General features: G+C 51.2%; 2 protein-coding genes and 1 long non-coding RNA gene across 6 annotated transcripts in view; 1 reads left to right on the forward strand and 2 right to left on the reverse strand.

Annotated features, from left to right (window-relative positions):
- LOC119002214 (DNA dC->dU-editing enzyme APOBEC-3C-like) overlaps nt 1-22975 on the forward strand; it is a 31557-nt gene that overhangs the window by 5833 nt on the left and 2749 nt on the right. The gene's annotated exons all lie outside the window — the stretch shown is intronic.
- Nucleotides 1816-22027, reverse strand: LOC119002216 (uncharacterized). Of its 2 annotated transcripts, XR_005069707.1 has the most exons (3): nt 21885-22026; nt 21069-21410; nt 1816-1865 (listed from the first exon to the last, which is right to left on the reverse strand). It is a non-coding gene; the product is annotated as an uncharacterized LOC119002216 (long non-coding RNA). The 2 variants fall into 2 exon arrangements; XR_005069708.1 differs by lacking the exon at nt 1816-1865 and having other exon boundaries at nt 21135-21410; nt 21885-22027.
- Nucleotides 1930-6220, reverse strand: LOC119002215 (DNA dC->dU-editing enzyme APOBEC-3C-like). Its single transcript, XM_037067974.1, has 5 exons — nt 5900-6220; nt 4503-4653; nt 3026-3317; nt 2682-2796; nt 1930-2207 (listed from the first exon to the last, which is right to left on the reverse strand). Exons 1-5 carry the CDS (start codon nt 5953-5955, stop codon nt 2201-2203), a joined length of 621 nt encoding a protein of 206 aa, XP_036923869.1. The 5' UTR covers nt 5956-6220; the 3' UTR covers nt 1930-2200.

A 22975-nucleotide genomic window follows, 5' to 3' on the forward strand; every position in this document is an offset into this window, starting at 1 on the left:
CTTACTCCAGGGAAGGGGAGTGAAGGGACCAGTGTCTGGCGATTTACATCAGGATGGACAAGATCAGGAGGGAAAGAGCCAGTCCACGGAACACCCACGACATCTGCAAAATGATTTTAGGGACATATTCCCAATGCACACCTCTCCTCTTTCTTTTCCTTCCTCCCAGCTACCTGCCCAAATCCCACCATATTGAGGCAGGAGATGGTCAGGAAGGAGGAAACTCCGGAGGTGCCCCAGGGCTGAGACATCAGTACAATTAAAGGACATCAATACAGGACAGAGACCCTGTTCTAGGCCCAGTTGTTCCCGCTTTATGGAAAAGCACTGAGTCATGGTGACACATGAATGCACCTTTGCAGATATTACATGACTCCTACTTCATTATAGTAGCATTATAATAAATAAACATTGTGTAACCTCCTTCTCCAGTGGCCAATCAAGGAAAATCATGGGAGACCCCATGGGCAGTAGCTTTAAAGTAATATGACTACTTGTATATGTGCAGTAAAAGCCCACCAAAACTAGCCAGGAAAGATCTGCCCTATAAGAATAGAGTTCTTGCCCTGGCTGGTGTAGCTCAGTGGATTGAGTGCAGGCCTGTGAACAAGATGATCGTGGTTTGATTCCCAGTCAGGGCACATGCCTGGGTTGCAGGCCAGTTCCCAGCAGGGGACGCACGAGGCAACCATACATTGATATTTCTCTCCCTCTCTCCTTCCCTTCCCCTCTAAAGATAAATAAATAAAATCTTAAAAAGCTATTCTAGAGACTAGAGTTCCTCCAATCCTGAGGGGTCAATCTCTCTGCTTGGAGGTAGCCCACTCCCATGTCCCCATGTTCTGTGGCATGTGCTATCGTTTAATAAATCTGCTCTCTCTCTTCCCGCTATAAATTCTGTGTGTTCAGTTCAGTTATTTGTCCGTGACCACCAAGAACCTGGCTACCTGTGCCCACCTGTGACATTATCAGGATCGTCACCTGTTCCCTGTTGGCAGCCTCACGGTCCAGCCCACCCTGACTGGAACTTAACCTGGTTCCTCCCCAAGTCCTCAACTGTGAGGTCTGAGGACCAGACACCTTCATTCATGGTCCACGTTGAGTGCCTCGGCGGCCCTGTCTCTGGCCTGACTCCCAGCCGCCCTTTGCTTTCTGTTCTGCTTTTGGGTAGCTCTGGTAACAGCCACCCTCATGAGCCCCATCCTACTGTTACTATAAAATGTATTTAATGTCCGTGTAAACTCACCACTAATTTTTTTCCTGCTTCTTCTTCATTGCAGTCCCTGGGAGGCAGCTCCACCAGTGCCCCCAGGTGTGATGTGGGAAAGGATGCAGAGGGGCGGAGTGTAAGGGGCCGGGGAGCTCCTGGGGCACAGGCTCTGGAATGGATGCCATTGGGTCAGGGTCACGGTGGGCGGAACCTGGGAGTCAGACACACGGAACAAGGCTGCTCCAGCTTACACCAAACTCACTCAGAAAGCTCACGGTCACTGTGTGGCTCAGCTGGGTCCCCCACCCACACGAATGTCCCAGGGGCTCAGAATGGGACTGCATGGTAGAGGACCTTCCCAGAGGTGATCAGACTTACACAAGACACTGAGGGCGGCCCTGATCTGATCTGACTCACGGCCTTACAGGAGCAGTGAGTTGGAACACACAGGGGGACGCCATGGTCTCGCCAGCAGTCACCCACAGAGGAAAGGCCACAGAGGGGCAGAGGGAGGGGTGACCATCTACAGTCAGAAGGACAGGCCCCAGGAGCAACCTCCGCGCCGACACCTCGACCGTGGACGTCCAGCCTCCAGAACTGTGAGGGCTAAACGTCTGGTTAAGTCACTCAGTCCGAGGAGCGGTTACTGAATCACCTCCGAAAACGCCGGTGTGTGCGCCCCAGGTGCTAGGAAGCCAGAAGAGTCAGACACTGGGGCCTGGAGTCACAGAGGCTTTATTGGATGTGGCCAAAGTGAAAGAAGAGGAGAGCAAGACCTCTCCAAGTCGTCCTCTCCAAAAGCCAGAAGTAGAGCGTTTTTGTGCAGCTGGGAGCGGGAGAAGGGCGCTTGAGAGACCTGGAGAGACGCCTGTGTTCCCTCCAATCAGACCAGGCCTGTTCCCATCAGAGCCTGGGGCCTGGCTGGGCTCCGCCCCCTGGGACACAGTCTTCCTCCTGCAACACACTCGGGAAGCCCCTCGGACCCTGAAGTCATCCCCTGCTTGACAAGGAGACAGCACATCAGACACTTCTGACCACCTTCCCGAGACAGAGGGACTTGAGCAGGAAGAGCTGTTACCAGGGGAGCAGCGGCCTGACTGAGACACAGCTACTGGACTCTAGCTGCCCCAAAGGTAGGGGCACGAGGGGGGCCAGGGGCTGGGCCACAGAGCTCCTCCAGGAAGCCCTGGCAGCCGAGTGCCATTGCTCTCTGCCTGTCACACTCCTGCACTTGGTGCCCATTTGTGTTCAGTTTAATAACAGGATCTGGTTACTGTGGTGCAGTGGGCGGGGCCAATGAAGGGGTGGGGCTCCCTCTCTGGGGGAGAGGGAGGCCTTGAGGGGTGAAGGGAAAATGGGCCTGGGGGGCCTGAGGGAGGGAGAGGCAGAGGGGACAGAGCTGGGGTGCAGGTGGTGGGAGGGGGGGGCCGGGAGGGAGCAGAAGTGGCAGGGGGGCTGAGGGAGCACTCACCAGAGGATCTGGTCAAGCATCTCACTCAGAGCATCATAATTCCGACGTATACCCTTCCAGTACCTGAAGGACCTTCCACGGTTGTCCACAAAGTTGTCCCAACAGTATTCAAACTCTGGTGCAAAGAGGGGAGACAGCAGTCAGCTCTAGCCAGGGAGCCCCTCTGTCCTGACCCTCCCCCTGGCCTCTCCACTCAGGGCCTGGTCTCCTCCCTGCAAGGCGCCATCACTCCTGCCTCAGATCCCCAAGTTCCCCTTCCACTCACTCTCCCTGGGGAATTCTAGGGGCCCCCCAGCCTGGTCCTATCCCCCGGACAGCCCTGCCCCGGCTCCCTCTGCTCTCACCCTCTGGAGACATCATGGCGAGCTCGGCCCCTGCACCAGCAAGATTACGAAGCCCCTGCCGGTATTCCGGCTTATTGGAGTAGTAGAGGCGTGAGAAAGTGATGCGCAGCCGCACACACTTCTGTGTGTTCAGGAAGTCGGCCACCTGCTTGGCACAGTCCACACAGGGGCTCCAGGACATGTGCCAGGTGATGTGGTATGGTTCGCCAGGGTTCGGGGTCTTCTCCAAGGGCGACTCCTTGAACCAGTTCAGGAAGCAGACTTCCGCATGGACTCTCTTCTTTGGATAGAACTGGCAAAGAGGGACAAGGAGAGGAGACACTCTTGGCTGTCAGAGCAGGCCTGTGGCAGGGCTGAGTGGGCGTGGACCAGGGCACAGGAAGCAACAGTCTCGGGGGCATGCTGTTGACTGGTTTGTCCTTTTTAGGCCCCCCCTTCCCCCTGTGTGTTCATTTGGTCTCCCCTCCTACACTCGTCCGTTAACTCCAACACCCATTGTCCTGTCCACTCACCCTACAGGCGTCCTGAGTGCCTGCTCCTGGCCATGTCTCTTGTGCCTCAGGTGCTGCCCACTGGGGACAGCCAGAAAGCTGCCTTGTCCTCAGGGGAGTCACTAGCACACACGTCTACCATCTTGTGAAGTGTGCTCACCCGTATTGAGACAAGAGGCAACCTTGAACATGTCCTTCCTGTCAATAACTTAGTGTGAGGAAATAGTTGTGAACTCTCTCTGAAGAACTTTTGTGTTAATTATATGTTGACATAACATCTGAGCTCTATTACAAAGACCCAGCCAACTGATGTTCTGTTCATCTCTTTCTCATAAAGTCTGAACTCTGGGCACATGAAAAGGTTAAATGCCATGAGTCACCCCATTACCTGTCCACCAGGCAGTCCCACTGCAGTGAGAGCTGCCATCCCATAATGATTCCTCCTCACAACAGGCTCTGAGTGGTCTGCAGCCTGGTGGGGAGGGGAGGGCTGGCATGCAGGACAGGGCGGAGCAGGTAGGGGGGTGGTTAGGTCAGGGGTTGGCTGCAGATGGGAGGCGTGTTCTGTATCTGCAGAGGCTGTATCTTCCTCCAGGGAGACCTGGGCCCAGGCTCAGAGCAGGCAGGGGGCTGGCAGGGGGTGGGGGTGGGCTCCTCCCTGGGGTCACACCTGCTGGGTCTGGAGGAGTCAGGGGTGTGGCTGGGGAGGACCCCGCCAGCAGAGCACCTCCTGGGGCCACCTAAGGAGCTGGTGCTCAACAGGCCCCACTCTCTCAGACGCCTTTCCCTCCAAGACTGCAGAGGCCCGGGATGAGGTGCGGACCAATGGTCACCAGTCCAATGCCACAGTGCGTCAGGATTCAGGGGGTCAAGTGGGGACATTAAGGCCTAAACCTGAGGAGGATGGTGTAGGGAGAAGGCTCTGGCGTGTTACTTGTTTGCTTTCCACATCTGTGCCTTAAATGACAGTGCTGTGGGTCCTGTACCTGGTTTTCAAACACCCCTCTGTCCAAGGAAATAGGTGACTGGGTTCCTTGCACTTCGTAGCAGATGTAACAGCCATTTCGACCTGTGGGGGTGAGCTGGTTTGTGAACTGAAAGTTGAAATAATCAGCATATAACTTCTTCATTGGGTTGCTGGGGACAAGAGAGAAAACAGAAAATGTAATGTTGCCTGGGCTTTCCCCATCTGGTTTCTCCTGAAGAGGGGTCCCTGGAGGCCCTGGGGGCTGTGCCTCCGCCCTCCCGCTGCCACCCAGGATTTCCTGCTTCCTACGTAGGCAGGCCTACGGGGCAGAGGAAGAGGAGGGGTCTGCAGGGACAGCAGGGACCAGCGTCCTCTCCCGCAGGATCCCGGTTCTGCTGCTTCCAACAGCACACACCCACCCTGCCTCAGACTCCTGGCCACTCATCCCCAACCCACTGGAAAAAAAAAGTAATAAACCCCTTCAGCCCCTAAAGTAGCCTTTGATATTGAGGTTCAAATCATGCCTGACTTTTTCCTTATGTAGGCTTATTTTTAAAATATCAGGCTAACACCTGAACTTTCAGGCTCACACTGGTGTTCTGAGAGCTCCGTGTATATGAACTGCCCTCCTCCCCACATGTAGGGGAGTCACCCCATTGTATAACGAAGGAAACAGGGCAAGACAAGTAGTGGCCTGGTCAAGGAGAGGGCAGGTGAGTGACAGAGCAGGTCCCTGGCCCAGGCAGAGCCCTGTCCAGCACCCAAGGGTGTGCAGGGTAGTGTGTATCCTGTGAGGGGAGGCGACCCTTGCCACCCAGTTGTGCATGGCGGGCGTTTCTCCTGACTGCGGGCGGCCCTGTTCTGCACTCCAGCTGCTGGTCACTGCACTAATAAACGCCAAGGACCTGGCCGTGTCTGGGAACAGAGTGGCTTCACTCTTCTGCACACAGTGGGGCTGTCTCTGAGAGCTCACGGACCTTCTGGCCCAGGGAGCTGATCTCACACGGCATGTGTGATGGGGTCCATGCACAGAAAGTGGATCCAAGTGCTTCCAACTACACTGACCAACTGCCCGCCCATCCCTTAGTTTCATTCTAATTGTTAAGAGTGCAAAGAAAAGGTGGTAGCTGGGACAGTCCTCACAGGCAGGGAGGGGACATCCAGCCCCACAGACTGGCAGGCAGACTGAGAGGGGGACCAGGAGGACACAGCCTGGGGCCATTGTGGGAGGGGCCATTCAGCAGCAAGAGTGGGGACATCCAGGGAATGGGGCACAGACCCCCGATGGAGTGGGAGCTGAGGAAAGGAGCCCAGAGGGAAGAGAAGCCAGGCTGGGGTGGCCGAGGCTGAGGACAGACCCAGCAGGGCCCACCGTGCAGGAAGGGGCTACAGAGGGGACAGAGTGGGCAGCAGTACCTGGGCCAGGGCTTTGGGATGTAGCCTTCCTTCCAGGTGAGATTCCTTCTTACCATTGTCCCCAGCACTGGCTCTGCCTTTCTGCTCAGAGGGCTCCTGCTTCAGGAAAGTCCCTGGTCTGAGGTCTCCCAGCCTCCTCAGCTGAGGCCCCACCTCTTCCTGCAGGGGCTGCAGGGTGGGAAGGCCCTGGGCTTGGGCCCCTGTGGCCAGACCCGCCTTCCTTGCTTCCTGTGCCCTGCCTCCTGGCAGAGCTCCTCCCCTGTGCTGGACACAGGCCCCTCTGACCAGCGGGACAGACATCCTTGCAAAGGGAAAGTGAAAGTGAGGATGACAGATGGCGGTGGGACAGACCCCATGGGAGGGAGCAGGACAGAGGCCCTGCCCCCTGGGAGGAGCTGGCTGGAGCCCCTTCCACAGCCCCTGCCCCAGCCCCAGTCCACACCCAGTGCTGGCCCTCACCGCCTGTTGAATGACCCAGGCACAGTGGAGGTTGTACCCCGGATCAGGGACAGATGTGCTTGGAGTTCCTGGTCCTGTGCTGGGTGGCCCGCGGAAGTCCCCTCAGCCTTCCCGTGATGGGGAGAGAGGGCTGCTGCTCTGGTCCCTCTCGCTCAGTCAGGGTTTTCTCGTGTTCGGGTGGGAGGCCTCCCGCAGCCACAGGGCAGATGCTCTGCTTCCCTGTGTGGCCAGGCTCCCAGGTTAGGACGTGCAATGCAGGAGGTCAAGCCCAGGATCTTGACTGCTGGTCTGGATAAGCCAATAGCACCACAAGGAGGACCTGATGGAGCCGATCCAGCCTTTATTCCTGCATCACAGGGATCACCGAGCTCAGCAGGTGGGTGCAGCCCGGCTGTGGCTCCCCGGTCTGAGCCCCGTTATGAGGGCTCCAGACCAAGGCGGCAGGGGTCCAGGGTGGGTGAGCTTTCCTGCAGCTGGACACTGTGTCCAGTCAGTGTGTCCACAGAAAAAGGGAAGGTCAAGGAGCCGTCACCAGGCGGGAAACCAGTCCCCAGGGGAGATGGGGAGAGAGTTACAATCCTTGTGCTTAGAACAACGCACGCCCTTTCTGGCCAAGGGCCCTCTGACCAGTCGTCTTGGCGGCCGTGAAAGAGCCACGTCCAGCATGAGCCCCACATTCTGCCCCAACGTGGCTCGCATCCTTCACATTCCAGTCTTCGGATAGGGGACCTGGGTGGTGAGCATGTTGGCCACGGCCCCCACATACCACAGGTGCGGAAAAGGCCACACCCCAAGACTAAAAGTGCAAGACAGAAGATACCTAGGACAACTAGGAGGAGGTAACGCAACCCAGAACCCAAGGAATTTCAGCAAGTTGTAAAGGCGTCAGAAGCCATGGCCGATCCGTGATTGATTTTGCCTCCTCAGGTAGCGAAGGCTTGGGGTACGGTGTGGGCATTACGGGGTACGCCCACAACTCTCAGTGTGCAGAAGGGCATGGGTCCCCTCAGTGCAGCGGGAAGTCCAGCGCCGTGCCCCTCTGCAGCACAGCTGTCCTCACTCGAGTGGCCTCAGCAGCAACCAGAGGGACAGCATGTGCGGCGTGCGTAGGGTATGGCTAGGGCCTCAGATGGCTTCATGGGTTAGAGCCACGCCTGCAGGGGGCACACAAAGGGCCAGGGAGCAGCACCGCCAGTCTGAAGGCTTCACTTGAGAGCATGCCCAAATGAGCCCCAGTTCCGAGGCGTACTTGGAAGAGTATTTAACACTTGCCCTGGGGTGTCTGGTTCTCCCAGAAGCAAAGCCCAGCCCACTTACATGGAAGGTGAGGCCAACCATGTTGGCTGCAGGCCGACAGGGCTCCCCAGAGGGCCTGTGCCCCACTGGTAGAATGCCCCCGGTGGTGTGTAGCGGTCATTACCGCAATCCTCCCGCATAGGGCGGCGGGCAGCCACCCCAGGATCTGAACAGTCATTTTCATGGCCATTTCTGCACTCAGTGCACATGAGGCCTGGCGGTTGCACTTCTGCCTGTAATGCCGATCGCACTGCACACCACCTCAAACCATGTAGGTGAGCCACGGCTCGATGCAGGTCCCTGTTCTCTCAGGAGGGAAAACACCTTCTGGTGTGTCTGCCCAGAGAGGGGTCAGGGAGCTCTCCAGCCTTGCAGCCAGGCCCAGCGTGTCTGCTTCGCTGGGTGGACCCACCAGGATAGGCGGGCCGAGGCAGCAGTGGGCAAGTCAGTGTAGACCCAGCAATGGGAGTAGTTGCTGGCGGCTGCCAGTGGGCCATCTCCCTGGCAACAGGAGTTTCCAGAGCAGAGTCTAGGGTGACGAGGCAGATATTTAGGAACTACTAACGGAGGTGGACTTGGAGGGCAGGCAGTACACAGGCAACAGTCAGGTCTTTGGTGGGTATGGTCACAGAAACCGGCGGACGCCCTGGCCGTTGGGGCCAAGCGCTACGCTCAGGTCCTCCTGCACTCAAAGGGCCAGGACAGGTGAGTGCACCTGTCCAACCCAGGCTCTTTAGGTTCCCGTAGAAATGAGGTCCTCTGTGGCTTAAAATAAACAAGGGTGAGAGGCCTGGAGGCCAGTACCATGGGTGCTAGCTGCAGCCCTGTTGCCAGTCCTTCTCCCCAAGGAGGCACCAAGGAACAGCCACGGGAGTCATCCCATGCCCACCAAGGCCAGGAGAGGGTGCTTTCCCTGGGGTGTGTCTGGCAGCTGGCCAATCCTTGTAATTTGGTTGCCCAGTCCAGGGAGCAGCAGAGGCCCCTGGGTGCTTGACTGCAGGCAGATAGGACCTGCCCAGGTTTAATGAGAAGGTTGACGGGAGATGCTTGTCCTACTCTAGGCCACTCATTCAAAGCTCATGGACACTCAGAAAGATGGTTGTCACCCCAGAAGGAGGCAGAGTCAGTCTTCAGAACATCTTTGAAAAGGCTGTTACATCTCTTGATGAGCCAGGCTCTGGGAGGGGTGCACAGCATCTGGGATCTCCGATCTCCATGGAGGGCGTCTGCACATCCCCGCACTCGATGTCCTGCACAATGGGCGCCTCAGTCACTTTTAGTGGTGTGCGGGGTCCCCGGGCAACATGGTGCTGCTTCTGGCCTCAGAGGGCGCCTCTCTGTGGGGTCCGCTTGCGTGGGTCTGCTTGCAGCAGGCCAGTGGCATGTCCATGCCAGTCAGGGCAGAGCGTGAGCCTTCAAAAGGGGGTGGGGACCAATGTAGTTGACCAGTCAGTAGGTCAGCAGCGTGTCCACCACCCTGTACCACCCGTCTCTTGGGGCAGCCAGCGAGGGTCCTTTCTGCACAAACAGTGTGTTGCTGACCAGCTGCGACAACATCAGAGTCAGGGAGCGACTGGCCCCAAGCCTGTACCACTTCCCGTGAAGTCTTCTGTCCCACACGATCCATCTTTCTGGGGAGCCTCTTGGAGGGGCCTTCGGCTAGAGCCCCTTCTAACCAGGGGATGGGGGCCAGGTCGTGGCCTTGGTATTGCCCATGCTGCGGAGAGGTTGGTGTCCATGAACACGGTAAAAGAGCCTTTTCCAGAATGTGTTCATAAATGTCCTTCCATAGCTTCTGTCCCGATCAGGGTTGTTGAGCCACTGGCCAGTTGTCTGGTTGCCATTGGGGCAGCCATGGAGTCGGTCATCCATATGCTGCCCCGCGCTCTGACCACCACCGGGCCTGTTCTCGGGTTGTAAAGATCCAGATGCCTCTCAACCCAGCCCATCAGCTGCTTGTCCTGAGCTTCCATTTGCTGTCCTGCTGGGCTGACAGGCTTCCACCCTCAAGGGAAGTGGCAGGCCTTGTCGGGAGCCATCAGCGGACTAGGCGTCCTCGGGCTCAGGGGTTCGTCCCACGTTAACAGCAGGTCCAGGCCTGGAAGGGGCTGCAGGGGCCTCCATGCTGCATCTCGGTGAGTAACCGGGACCCCATGCTGCTGCAGTTCTGCTCACAGGGCTCATTTGCCGCTCTGTTGGACACTTGCCCTCCACTCAGTCAGAGTGGCCATCTGGTACACTGAATCCGTGGGTCCCTTCACAAGGTCCTGTGCCCACCAGCAATGGGACAGGTGGTGTGAATTTGAACCTCAGCAAGGCCAGGGATGGCCTCAGGAGCCAGGAGAGCCTGGTGAACAGAGTTCACTTGTTCTCTTGGGCTGTACTGAGTGCCTGCCCACTTCCAGAGCCCCAAAGAGCACATTGGTAAGTCTTATAAAAAACCCGCTCACTCAGAAAGCTCCCCGGTCATGTGTGACTCAGCTGGGTCCCCCCCTACACACGAATGTCCTACTCCCAGGGGCTCAGAATGGGACTGCATGGTGGAGGACCTTCCCAGAGGTGATCAGACTTACACAAGACACTGAGGGTGGCCCTGATCTAATCTGACTCACGTCCTTACAGGAGCAGTGTGTTGGAACACACAGGGGGACGCCATGGTCTCGCCAGCAGTCACCCACAGAGGAAAGGCCACAGAGGGGCAGAGGGAGGGGTGACCATCTGCAGCCAGAAGGACAGGCCCCAGGAGCAACCTCCGCGCCAACACCTCAACCGTGGACGTCCAGCCTCCAGAACTGTGAGGGCTAAATGTCTGGCTAAGTCACCGAGTGCCGCGGTCCAGCCGCAGCAGGGTCCAGGGGTCCCTCGAGGTGAGGATAGGCGTCAGTGTTGGGTAACAGGCAACTACACAGCTCAAAGGCAGGTGAAGCACTGTTCCGTTTATTGCAAGTACAAGCAGGGTTTTATATTTTCATTTCTGGTAGTGATTAACATTTACAGGTGCATAGCATGATCAGTTAAGCAGAAAAAAATCAATACAAAGGTAACCGGGAAAAGTACGAAAGTTCTCATAGTGTCAGTTATATTAAACAAAAGTTACTTTGACCAGGAGAAACATGGATCAGACGATTTGAAATAGCTCTATGCACACAGTTTGAATGTCTTACTGTTTATTAAAGTTCTCAGAATTTGTCACGGGCAACAGGTACGCTTAGACTGAGCAGAGGTTAGGAAATTCATTATAAGCCTTTGTAATGTCTAACTTAGCTATCCATCTTTCTGTCTAAAATATTTCTCTGTGTACTATAAACTCTGTCTCCCTGGTAACTATTTTCTACATGCTTAATAGCTAACTAGCTTCTCCTGTTTCTTTGCCTGTCTAATTCTAATAGATATATATCCCTATTCAAGGTAAAGGAGGGGCTGTTATTCCAACAACCTTAGACATTCAGGGGCTATTTCATTAGAGGGGATTTGCCTAGGGACTTACTTAAGGGGCTGCCTGGGGTATTCCAGGCCCCCTACCAGCTGATATCATCTTATCCTACAATTGCTTAATCAGGTCAGGGAAGGAAGTGTTATTTCCCCTGAATTCACTGGACATCATGGGCCCTTCTCCTTTGGGGTCTCAGAGGAGGTGTTATTTTGGGAAAGGCCAAGGTGATATTGTTCTCAGCCTGACCTAGTTGCTGTTCAGCTCTGAGAATGGTCAGCATTTCTAGGCGATTCCAAATTATCAGAAAGGTAGAGGTTAGAACACCAAGAGACAGCAAGATTAACCAACACCACACATCCATTCATGCCACGCCCGCCAGGCCGGAACACACTTCTTTGAAGTCGTCCTCCCCATGCTCGGACTTTGTCAGACAGCATGGTTGGCGGAGCTGGGACTGGACGTGGCATCTCCCCCCTTTTTATTTTTCAGGACAAATGTATGAAACTCGAGAGAAGTCTTTCGAAGAGACCAGAGAATCACTCGGAAGATGACTGGAAAGACAAGAACAATAATTAAAATAATGACACCTGTGATTCCAAGGTGTACTAGGTTTGACCACCACATAGTCGGATTAATCAAAGTTTGAATAGACTTCCAAATTCTTTCTGCAATTTCTGAGCCTGGGGCTTCCACATGGGCATGACTTATATCTCTAATATTTCTATGAAGCTTATTTAAATCTGGCCCTATATTTGTATCATGCCGTATGCCTTGTAAATGAGTTCTAACTTGTTTCCAGGGATGAGTCTCATTCTCATAAGGTAAGGGAGTAACACAAATCCATTTGAAATCAGCATGACACTTAGTAGTCATCTGAATTTTGATATTTTGAATTTGATCTCCTAAATAAAGCACTGTGTCTTCTAATGCATTAATTCTGGTCTCTAATTTTTTATCTATCTTTTCTTGCAAGATTAAAGTCAAAGAAATGTTATGAGATAATTGGTTAACATGGGTAGCAGTATGAATTTCTTGCACTAAGGCAGTAGTAGGTAAGGCTAGAGAGGTTATAATACTTATTAAAGCTGTTATTCCTAGGATAAGGGCCGCAACAAATCTCTTTGGCCTAATTAAGCTGTCTAGTTTTTCTAGGATCTATAATCCTGTATCTTCATACCAATCTCCTGTAAGCGTCACCGGGAGCAAAATATGTGATGGTTGATAGAGACTCATGAATATGCTTAAATTCTTTGGTAACCCTGAATTGATACAATTAGTCAAGATACAGTTAGAACAATTGATATAAAAGGAAGTCTTCAACTTAATAATAGTAGGTTTTCCTACTAAAATAGCACGAGGGGTATTGACACATGCACGGACTGCATCAACTTGTGAAATATTGCTAGCTGGACTATCAAATAAAACCATATTAGTAGCTGCAAACAAACGAAACAAACCTTGGTAAAGGTGAGTTCTGTCATGCAAAGGAGAGACACTCTGATAAATGGGTGCAACCCACCCTGGGGTATAAAATCTTCTTAGAAATTCATTAGGGGCATTTGAATTGTTAAGGAAAAATCTGTTGGAACTATTGGTTAGGTACCCTGTATAATTATGATTCGGAGAGGAGACTGAAAAATCATAGATAGTTAAATTGGTGTCTCTAGGAGTATGGGTAAGAGCTGTATGGGGAAAACCACAATCAAGCCACTTTGGAAATTCTGGGTTTTGATCAATATTTTTCCAAAATATGTCCTTTTCAGGATACTTATTTTGACAAGAGTCTAATAAAGGAGGAAATTTTGTGACATTGATTATAGTATCATTATAAGTATGGTGTCCTAAGGAAACTAAATTTATGGTCCACAAGGATTTCTGGTAATCCTCTCCTTCCAAGGGTGAGTCAGCGACATAAGTCCTATAATTAATAGGGAGACACCCAGGAGGGGGGCACCCCAGTAGTGGTAAATCATAGGGGTGCATCATCACTATACCCCTCAAAGGTGAAATTATGAGTCTCCTTATGAGGAATAAATGAATCTGGAATTCCTCCCAATAGGTTAGTGTCATTAGTATATACCTTAAGATGTTGTTCACCCCATGCAGCAGGATGAAATAAAGGGGGATTAGGTATATAAGCCCAGTGGGATTGATTAACTGGTTGAGAGGCTACCACCTTAACAGACAGCAGCGCTACAGCTGCTATAAAAAATGTTTCCGGGGTTACAGCCTTCCCAGTGGCTGTGGCAGTGGTTTCAGCTACACGTTGAGCCTCGTTGCTCAACTTCCTGATCTGACCCCAGGTAGGCAGCGAGGCTTGGCGAGTGCGCTTTGCTGATGGGCTCCTTGCTCCTGTGGTGGAACAGGAGGATGAGTAAGTTGAAGACGAGACATCTTAGGGATCAGTGAATCTGGCTCATCTTCCTCAAGGGTCGGGTGGAGGACTGGAGGCTTCGAGGGTGGCATCTGTCGCTTCTTTGGCCCTCTGGATGAGCCGGTCGGGGATCCATACGGGTATCTCTGCATCCTGTGGAAAAATACACGCATATCCTCGCCCCCGTGATAGTAAGACGTTGGGTCCTTTCCATTGTCCTGTTAAGAGATCTTTCCATTTTACCATTTCAACAGGTTGTATGGTTTTTTCCCAATGTCTCATCATGGGGGTTAATCTTGGCTCATTAGCATTCAAATGATTAATCACAAAAAGGGCATGATTAAGAATATGATGTGGGGAAAGATAGTTCTCTCCTCCATCTCTTAATGTGGCAATTTGATTTTTCACAGTTTGATGTGCTCTTTCAATAATTCCTTGTTCTTGAGGATTATAAGGAATTCTTGTCTTACAAGCAATATGAAATTGCTCACAGAATTGTTGAAAAGCTTTAGAGGTATAAGCAGGAGCGTTATCTGTCTTAAGCTCTTGCGGTTTTCCTAAGTAGGCAAAGGTTTGAATCACATGTTGCATAACAGCTTTAACTGCTTCTCCAGATCTGGCTGAGGCAAATATAGCATGGGAAAAAGTATCAACGGTGACATGCACAAAGGGAACTTTACCAAATTCTTGGAGATGAGTTACATCCATTTGCCAAATACTGTTGGGCTTAAGCCCTCTGGGATTAACCCCCATTTGTAGGGCAGGGATATGAATGAGGACGGCAGGCAGAACATTCTCTGACAATTTGTCTAGCTTCTTCTTGGGTTAAGTGAAACCATAGTCTCAAAGCAATAGCATTCTGGTGATGCAGCCCATGGGAAGCCTGAGCCTCAGTTATGGCTGAGAGGACTACAGGTCTGGTTAATGCATCAGCCTTTGCATTACCCAAGGCTAAAGGTCCTTCTAATTTTGAATGCCCTCTAATATGACCAACATAAAAGGGGTTCATTCTTTGTTGAACTAAGTTTTGTAATTTCAATAACTATTGGTGAATACTAGATTGAAAGGAAATAGCTGCAGTTTCTATGGCTGAAAACAAATTGACAATATAAAGGGAGTTGGTAAAAAGGTTCAAAGGTTTTGACGTCTTTTGAAAAGCCAATATAGCTGCAGACAGCTCTGCCCTTTGAGCTGAGATTTTACCTGTCTGTTGAACAATTTCCTGTTCTTCTATGATTACGACTGCAGTTCCACTAGCTGACCCATCAGTAAAAATAGTTGTTGCTGGGGCAGGTAAGGGTCTATTTTTGCACCTATGGGGGAAGATCAAAGCCACTTCTTTGCAAAATTGTAATAATGGGTGCTTGGGTAGGTGATGAGAAATTGTCCCAGCGAACCCACTGACAGAGATTGCCCACTGGTCTTCTAATTCATAAAGCTGGTCTGTTTGTTCCTTGGTATATGAAACAATAATTTCATGGACATCTGTTCCAAATAGAAGTTTGCTACGTTGTCTCCCTTGCCAGATTAGGAGAGCAACCAAACGAGGATAAGAAGGCAGAATTTTTTTAGGGGTTGCAGGTAAATGCAACCATTCTAAGGGCACTGACTGCCAGAGACAGCCAGTAGGGCTATAGTCAGTTTTTAAAACTACTAACTGCCAAGGTTTGGTATAATTAATTTGATATAATACTGTATGGGAGATTGCCTGATGAACTATGGTAAGGGCTTCCTTCGCTTCTATAGTGAGCTGTCTTTTAGAGAGTGGCCGAGGGTCCCCCTGTAGGATATTAAAGAGGGGTTTTAAATCTTCAGTAGTCAATTTCAGATAAAGTCTGATCCAGTTAATATCCCCCAACAATTTCTGAAAGTCGTTAAGTGTTTCTAATTGGTCATATATTATCTCTACTTGTTGAGTCTGAACTCTGGGAGGGTTTATTATCCTCCCTAGATAATTAAAAGGAGGAGTCTCTTGAATCTTATCTGGAGCTATAATCAGCCCAAAATTATTTAGTAACCTGGTTAGGTCAGTTAAGGCTTGGAGTCAATTTTGCCTATCTGAATGAGCAATCAAAACATCATCCATATAGTGAATTCAATAAATTTCAGAATATTGCTTCCTGAAAGGTAAAAGAGCCTGGTCTACAAATTTTTGGCATAAAGTAGGACTGTTTTTCATACCTTGAGGTAATACTTTCCATCGAAATCTCTGATATGGCCTTTGCAAATTAGGTGAAGGTAAGCTAAAAGCGAAATGCTGTCTGTCTGCTTCAACTAAGGGTATTGTAAAAAAGCAGTCTTGAAGGTCAATCACTATTACCGTATAATTAGGTGGAATAGCAGTAGGTGAGGGCAGTCCAGGCTGGAGAGCCCCCATAGTTTCCACAGTGGCGTTAACAGCCCTGAGATCTTGCAATAATCTCCATTTGCCTGACTTCTTTTTATATATATATATATATATATATATTTTATTGATTATACCATTACAGTTGTTCTATTCCCCCCTTCATTCCCCTCCACCCGCACACTCCCTCCCCCACTATTCTCCCCCCTTAGTTTATAACCACGTGTCTCAATTTCTTTAGATTCTNTGCTTCTAGGATTCTCTCCTTCATTTTAGTCTTGGCTAATGTAATTATGATGTGCCTTGGTGTGTTCCTTCTTGGGTCCAACTTCTTTGGCACTCTCTGAGCTTCCTGGATTTCCTGGAAGTCTATTTCCTTTGCCAGACTGGGGAAGTTCTCCTTTATTATTTGTTCAAATACGTTTTCCACTCGTGGCTGTTTCCTTCCCCCTTCTGGTACCCCTATAATCCGGATGTTGGAACGTTTAAAGATGTCCTGGAGGTTCCTAAGCCTCTCCTCATTTTTTTGAATTCTCATTTCTTCATTCCTTTCTGGTCGGATGTTTCGTTCTTCCTTCTGGTCCATTCCATTGATTTGAGTCCCAGTTTCCTTTCCATCGCTATTGGTTTCCTGGACATCTCCCTTCATTTCAATTAGTTTAGCCTTCATATGTTCCTCCAATTTGTGACTGTACTCTACCATTCTGTGAGCATCCTGATAAATAGTGTCTTAAATTGGGCTTCTGAGAGCCTGGCAATCTGTTGGTCGCTTAGAGTTATTGGCTCTGGGACTTTGAGATCTTGCACCATCTTTTGGGCTATTCGTGCCTGTTAAGTAGCCGGATCAGAGCCCTAGGTTTTCACCAGAGCAGGGCAAGTCCGTCTCTGGGTTGTGACGTTGTATGTGGGGGCGGGGTCAAAGAGGGACAATGGCTTCCCTCTGCCGCCTGCTGCCGCCACCCCCACCAGCACCGAAGCCACCACCGTCACCAGGCCCACACGCCTCGCTCCACGGCACACGAGTGTGCCACCGCTGTCAGCCCTCCACCACTGGGTTTGCCCCCTGGGGCCTGTGTGGTCCGTCTCACTGCGCGCGAATGTGCGACCTTGGTCAGTCTGTTCCGCACCCCTACTAGGTCTGGGCTGCCTGCGCTCCTAGGTCTGTCCTTCCCGACCCAGCTCCGCTGCTGGCTCCACCTCACTGTCCTCGTTGAACAGTTCGTAGCTGTCGGACTTCCGTATAATTCCGTTTTCTGGTCTCTGGGTGTGTGTTAGTTCTCCAAAACTTTTGTTGTATCCAAACTTGGTTGTGAGAGAAGGCACAGTGTTTCCACCTATGCCTCCATCTTGGCAGAAGTCCCTGACTTCTTTTTAATTACAAAAATAGGAGTGTTCTAGGGGCTATTGGAAGGCTCAGTGTGACCTTTTTCTAATTGCTCCAATACTAATTGGGTTGCTGCCTCTAATTTTTCCGTGGTAAGAGGCCACTGCTCTACCCAGACAGGTTGTTGATGTTTCCAAATAATAGGCTCTGCTGAGGGCAGCGCAGTGGCCATGCCTATAAAAAAGGATTATTCTTGGATTTCCTTTCAGGAATCTCAATAGTGGCTCCCATTTGTTCTAATACATCTCTTCCCCATAAGGTAAAGGGTAGGGAAGGAATAACATAAGGCTGGAATATCCCTTGCAGGTTCTCATCTTTCCAGTGCAAAAAACTGGAACTTTTGGCAATGTTAGTGGCCGTGCCTGGCCCCGCCAATGTAGTCGAGCTATGAGTGGTGGGCCATGCATTAGGCCAATCTTTCCCTGCTATACAGGAGACATCTGCTCCTGTATCTATAAGACCTTCAAAGGGTACTCCTTCTATAGTCAATGTCCTCATAGGTCTGCTTTTCTTAACCTTTTCAACCCATGCAATGAAATTGGTGGAGCCAAAGCCTTCCTCTTTTCTTTGTTCTTTGAGAATTGGATTAGGGAGAGCAAAATATGGCAGTAACAAAATCTGAGCTATTCTTTGATTAGGGTAAATCTGGACTGTCTTTTTTGGAGGAGCAATCATAATCTTAATTTCTCCAGTATAGTCACTATCTATTACTCCTGGCAGTATCTGAATTCCGGCCCTGGAACTAGAACTTCTACCTACGATCAATCCTGTAGTTCCAGATGAAAGAGGGCCATAGACCCCTGTTGATACAAGGGTGACTTCTGACTCTGGAGTGATGATTACATGCGTACTAGGCGGAAGGTCTAGTCCTGCACTCCCTGGGGAAGCCCGGGCCAGGTCCTGGATGGTTGATTGGTCTGCGCTGCTGGGCCCCAGTTGGGAGTGGGGGCTGGGGGCTGCCCCCAGTGGAAGTTTTCTGACTGAGTTGGCTGCACTGGCCCCGCGAGAGATAACTGCTTCCTTTGTTGCTGTAATTGCTGCTGAGGGGCTAAGCCTGAGTTTTCTCCAAAAGGCTGTCCATTCTTACGAAATTTTGATCTACACTCTTTTCCCCAGTGAAATCCTTCTTGGCACCTGGGGCATAATGTATTGGGTCAGGGCATACCCTGATTTTGGCCTCCTTGAGGTATGCTGTTATTAGAGTTTGGTCCTGGGCAATTTTTCTTAATATGTCGTTTGACCACAACTAAAGCAAGTGATGCCTCCTGGGGAGGCTTTGTTATTTCCTCTTTTATTAGTTCCGACCTCTTGCAAAAATTGAGTATAGGACTTTCCTCTTAGTGCTGCAGCAATAGCGACCCCCTGAATATAAGCAGGGGAAGCTTCTATATACATGCCTTTACAAAATCTCCAATAGTTCTCGACCTCCTAATAGGTCGAAGTAAAGCTTGACATGTAGGATTAGCATTTCCATAAGCCAATTGTTTCAATATCAATTTTGCAGCTTCTCTTATGGGAACTGCTTTTGCTACATTTTCTTCCAATTTTGCTAGGAAATTTTCAAAGGGTTCTTCTGGCCCTTGCTTAATGTTGCTGAGGAAGGTAGTAGCAGCTTCCTGAGAGGGCAATCCCCTCCAGGCTATCACTGCTCATCTGGATACTTCCTCAAGCGCACCCCTGGCAGTGAGAGTTGAGCTTGCGGAGAATCAAATTCTCCTGTCCCCAGCAGCATGGACACAGTGAGCCTCTCAGCAGCAGGCCTCGCCAATGCTTTCCTTACACTAGCTTTAGCGCCGTCATCAAATTCTGACCTCCAGGGCAAGTACTGCCCAGGTGCCAAGCAAGATTTCGCTGTTTGTTGCCAATCATAAGGGGTCATCCACTCCGCAGCAATCGAGTCTACAAGCTGCAGGGTGTATGGGGAAGTTGGCCCAAAATCTTTAACCGCCGTTTTAAGGTCTTTCAATAACTTCAAAGGCACTGGCTCCCATTGCGGAGGTTCCTCAGCAGAATCTCCCCTTATCACAGGGAAACAGCCGAGAGTCTCTCCGTGCCTTGGGGCCTCTCTAACTGCCCCTAGGAAACCTACTTTCTTGGGCTACCGCTTTGGCTGTGAAGGCCAACGAGACTTTTTTTTTTTACTGTCACTTTTTGCTTTCGCTGTTCAGAAAGCATGAGCAGCCGTAAATCTTCATTATGATTACGTGCCGTTTCGTCCTCTAATTCTGTCTGATAATCTGGTGGCAATTCTTCATTTCTGTCAGGTTTTTCATGATCAGAATCAAATTCACTCTCACTTTCTTCCGCCTCATACTCATTGTTAGGCGGAGGTGCGGAAGGAGCTAAACTTTCGGAACCCTCCATCTTAACGCCTGTGCACAGAGGTTGTTTTTCTTCTCTAGTTGCCTGCTTTGCAAGGCAGGCTGCCTCCTGCGTAGGGTCAAAACTGTCCTTCAAAATATTCCATAAGGAAAATGCATCAATAGGCACCTTTTCTGGTTCCTGCAAAGTACACTAAGTTTTCATTTCTTGCCCTAGCTTTTGCCAGGTTTCTAAATTCACTGATCCCTCCTCGGGGAACCAGGGCACACATTCTTGTACAAAATGAAAAAATTCTCTAAGTTGCTTTCCTGAGACATTCACTCCTCTCTTATGGAGCATATGCTTAGTATTATCAATAAATAATCCTCGTTCCTTGGACTCTGAATGTCCCATGATTACTCCCCTTTGCTACCTGGTCTATTCCTACCAGGGGGTCTGCAGCACCCAGTCAGCGAGAGCCTAGCCTATGCGAATAATTTAATAAGGGGGTCTTACTTGAGGGTCCCTGTCCCGGGCGCCACCTGCTGCGGTCCAGCCGCAGCAGGGTCCAGGGGTCCCTCGAGGTGAGGATAGGCGTCGGTGTTGGGTAACAAGCAACTACACAGCTCAAAGGCAGGTGAAGCACTGTTCCGTTTATTGCAAGTACAAGCAGGTTTTTATATTTTCATTTCTGGTAGTGATTGACATTTACAGGTGCATAGCATGATCAGTTAAGCAGAAAAAATCAATACAAAGGTAACCGGGAAAAGTACGAAAGTTCTCATAGTGTCAGTTATATTAAACAAAAGTTACTTTGACCAGGAGAACCATTGATCAGACAATTTGAAATAGCTCTATGCACACAGTTTGAATGTCTTACTGTTTATTAAAGTTCTCAGAATTTGTCACGGGCAACAGGTACGCTTAGACCGAGCAGAGGTTAGGAAATTCATTATAAGCCTTTGTAATGTCTAACTTAGCTATCCATCTTTCTGTCTAAAATATTTCTCTGTGTACTATTAACTCTATCTCCCTGGTAACTGTTTTCTACATGCTTAATAGCTAACTAGCTTCTCCTGTTTCTTTGCCTGTCTAATTCTAATAGATATATATCCCTATTCAAGGTAAAAGAGGGGCTGTTATTCCAACAACCTTAGACATTCAGGGGCTATTTCATTAGAGGGGATCTGCCTAGGGACTTACTTAAGGGGCTGCCTTGGGTATTCCAGGCCCCCTACCAGCTGATATCATATCCTACAATTGCTTAATCAGGTCAGGGAAGGAGGTGTTATTCTGGGGAAAGGCCAAGGTGATATTGTTCTCAGCCTGACCCAGTTGCTGTTCAGCTCTGAGAATGGTCAGCATTTCTAGGAGATTCCAAATTATCAGAAAGGTAGAGGTTAGAACACCAAGAGACAGCAAGATTAACCAACACCACATATCCATTCATGCCACGTCCGCCAGGCCGGAACACGCTTCTTTGAAGTCGTCCTCCCCATGCTCGGACTTTGTCAGACAGCATGGTTGGCGCTGGGACTGGACATGGCAACCTGGTCCGAGGAGCAGTTATTGAATCACCTCCGAAAACGCCGGTGTGTGCGCCCCAGGTGCTAGGAAGCCAGAAGAGTCAGACACTGGGGCCTGGAGTCACAGAGGCTTTATTGGATGTGGCCAAAGTGAAAGAAGAGGAGAGCAAGACCTCTCCAAGTCGTCCTCTCCAAAAGCCAGAAGTAGAGCGTTTTTGTGCAGCTGGGAGCGGGAGAAGGGCGCTTCAGAGACCTGGAGAGAAGCCTGTGTTCCCTCCAATCAGACCAGGCCTGTTCCCATCAGAGCCTGGGGCCTGGCTGGGCTCCGCCCCCTGGGACACAGTCTTCCTCCTGCAACACACTCGGGAAGCCCCTCGGACCCTGAAGTCATCCCCTGCTTGACAAGGAGACAGCACATCAGACACTTCTGACCACCTTCCCGAGACAGAGGGACTTGAGCAGGAAGAGCTGTTACCAGGGGAGCAGCGGCCTGACTGAGACACAGCTACTGGACTCTAGCTGCCCCAAAGGTAGGGGCACGAGGGGGGCCAGGGGCTGGGCCACAGAGCTCCTCCAGGAAGCCCTGGCAGCCGAGTGCCATTGCTCTCTGCCTGTCACACTCCTGCACTTGGTGCCCATTTGTGTTCAGTTTAATAACAGGATCTGGTTACTGTGGTGCAGTGGGCGGGGCCAATGAAGGGGTGGGGCCCCCTCTCTGGGGGAGAGGGAGGCCTTGAGGGCTGAAGGGAAAATGGGCCTGGGGGGCCTGAGGGAGGGAGAGGCAGAGGGGACAGAGCTGGGGTGCAGGTGGTGGGAGCGGGGGGCCGGGAGGGAGCAGAAGTGGCAGGGGGGCTGAGGGAGCACTCACCAGAGGATCTGGTCAAGCATCTCACTCAGAGCATCATAATTCCGACGTATACCCTTCCAATACCTGAAGGACCTTCCACGGTTGTCCACAAAGTTGTCCCAACAGTATTCAAACTCTGGTGCAAAGAGGGGAGACAGCAGTCAGCTCTGGCCAGGGAGCCCCTCTGTCCTGACCCTCCCCCTGGCCTCTCCACTCAGGGCCTGGTCTCCTCCCTGCAAGGCGCCATCACTCCTGCCTCAGATCCCCAAGTTCCCCTTCCACTCACTCTCCCTGGGGAATTCTAGGTGCCCCCCAGCCTGGTCCTNGTCCGTGAGCTCTCAGGGACAGCCCCACTGTGTGCAGAAGAGTGAAGCCACTCTGTTCCCAGACACGGCCAGGTCCTTGGCGTTTATTAGTGCAGTGACCAGCAGCTGGAGTGCAGAACAGGGCCGCCCGCAGTCAGGAGAAACGCCCGCCATGCACAACTGGGTGGCAAGGGTCGCCTCCCCTCACAGGGCACACACTGCCCTGCACACCCTTGGGTGCTGGACAGGGCTCTGCCTGGGCCAGGGACCTGCTCTGTCACTCACCTGCCCTCTCCTTGACCAGGCCACTACTTGTCTTGCCCTGTTTCCTTCGTTATACAATGGGGTGACTCCCCTACATGTGGGGAGGAGGGCAGTTCATATACACGGAGCTCTCAGAACACCAGTGTGAGCCTGAAAGTTCAGGTGTTAGCCTGATATTTTAAAAATAAGCCTACATAAGGAAAAAGTCAGGCATGATTTGAACCTCAATATCAAAGGCTACTTTAGGGGCTGAAGGGGTTTATTACTTTTTTTTTCCAGTGGGTTGGGGATGAGTGGCCAGGAGTCTGAGGCAGGGTGGGTGTGTGCTGTTGGAAGCAGCAGAACCGGGATCCTGCGGGAGAGGACGCTGGTCCCTGCTGTCCCTGCAGACCCCTCCTCTTCCTCTGCCCCGTAGGCCTGCCTACGTAGGAAGCAGGAAATCCTGGGTGGCAGCGGGAGGGCGGAGGCACAGCCCCCAGGGCCTCCAGGGACCCCTCTTCAGGAGAAACCAGATGGGGAAAGCCCAGGCAACATTACATTTTC

This window comes from Sturnira hondurensis, unplaced genomic scaffold, assembly GCF_014824575.4.
Source record: "Sturnira hondurensis isolate 20B ecotype Veracruz unplaced genomic scaffold, ASM1482457v3 Scaffold0017436, whole genome shotgun sequence".
Classification (NCBI taxonomy): domain Eukaryota; kingdom Metazoa; phylum Chordata; class Mammalia; order Chiroptera; family Phyllostomidae; genus Sturnira; species Sturnira hondurensis.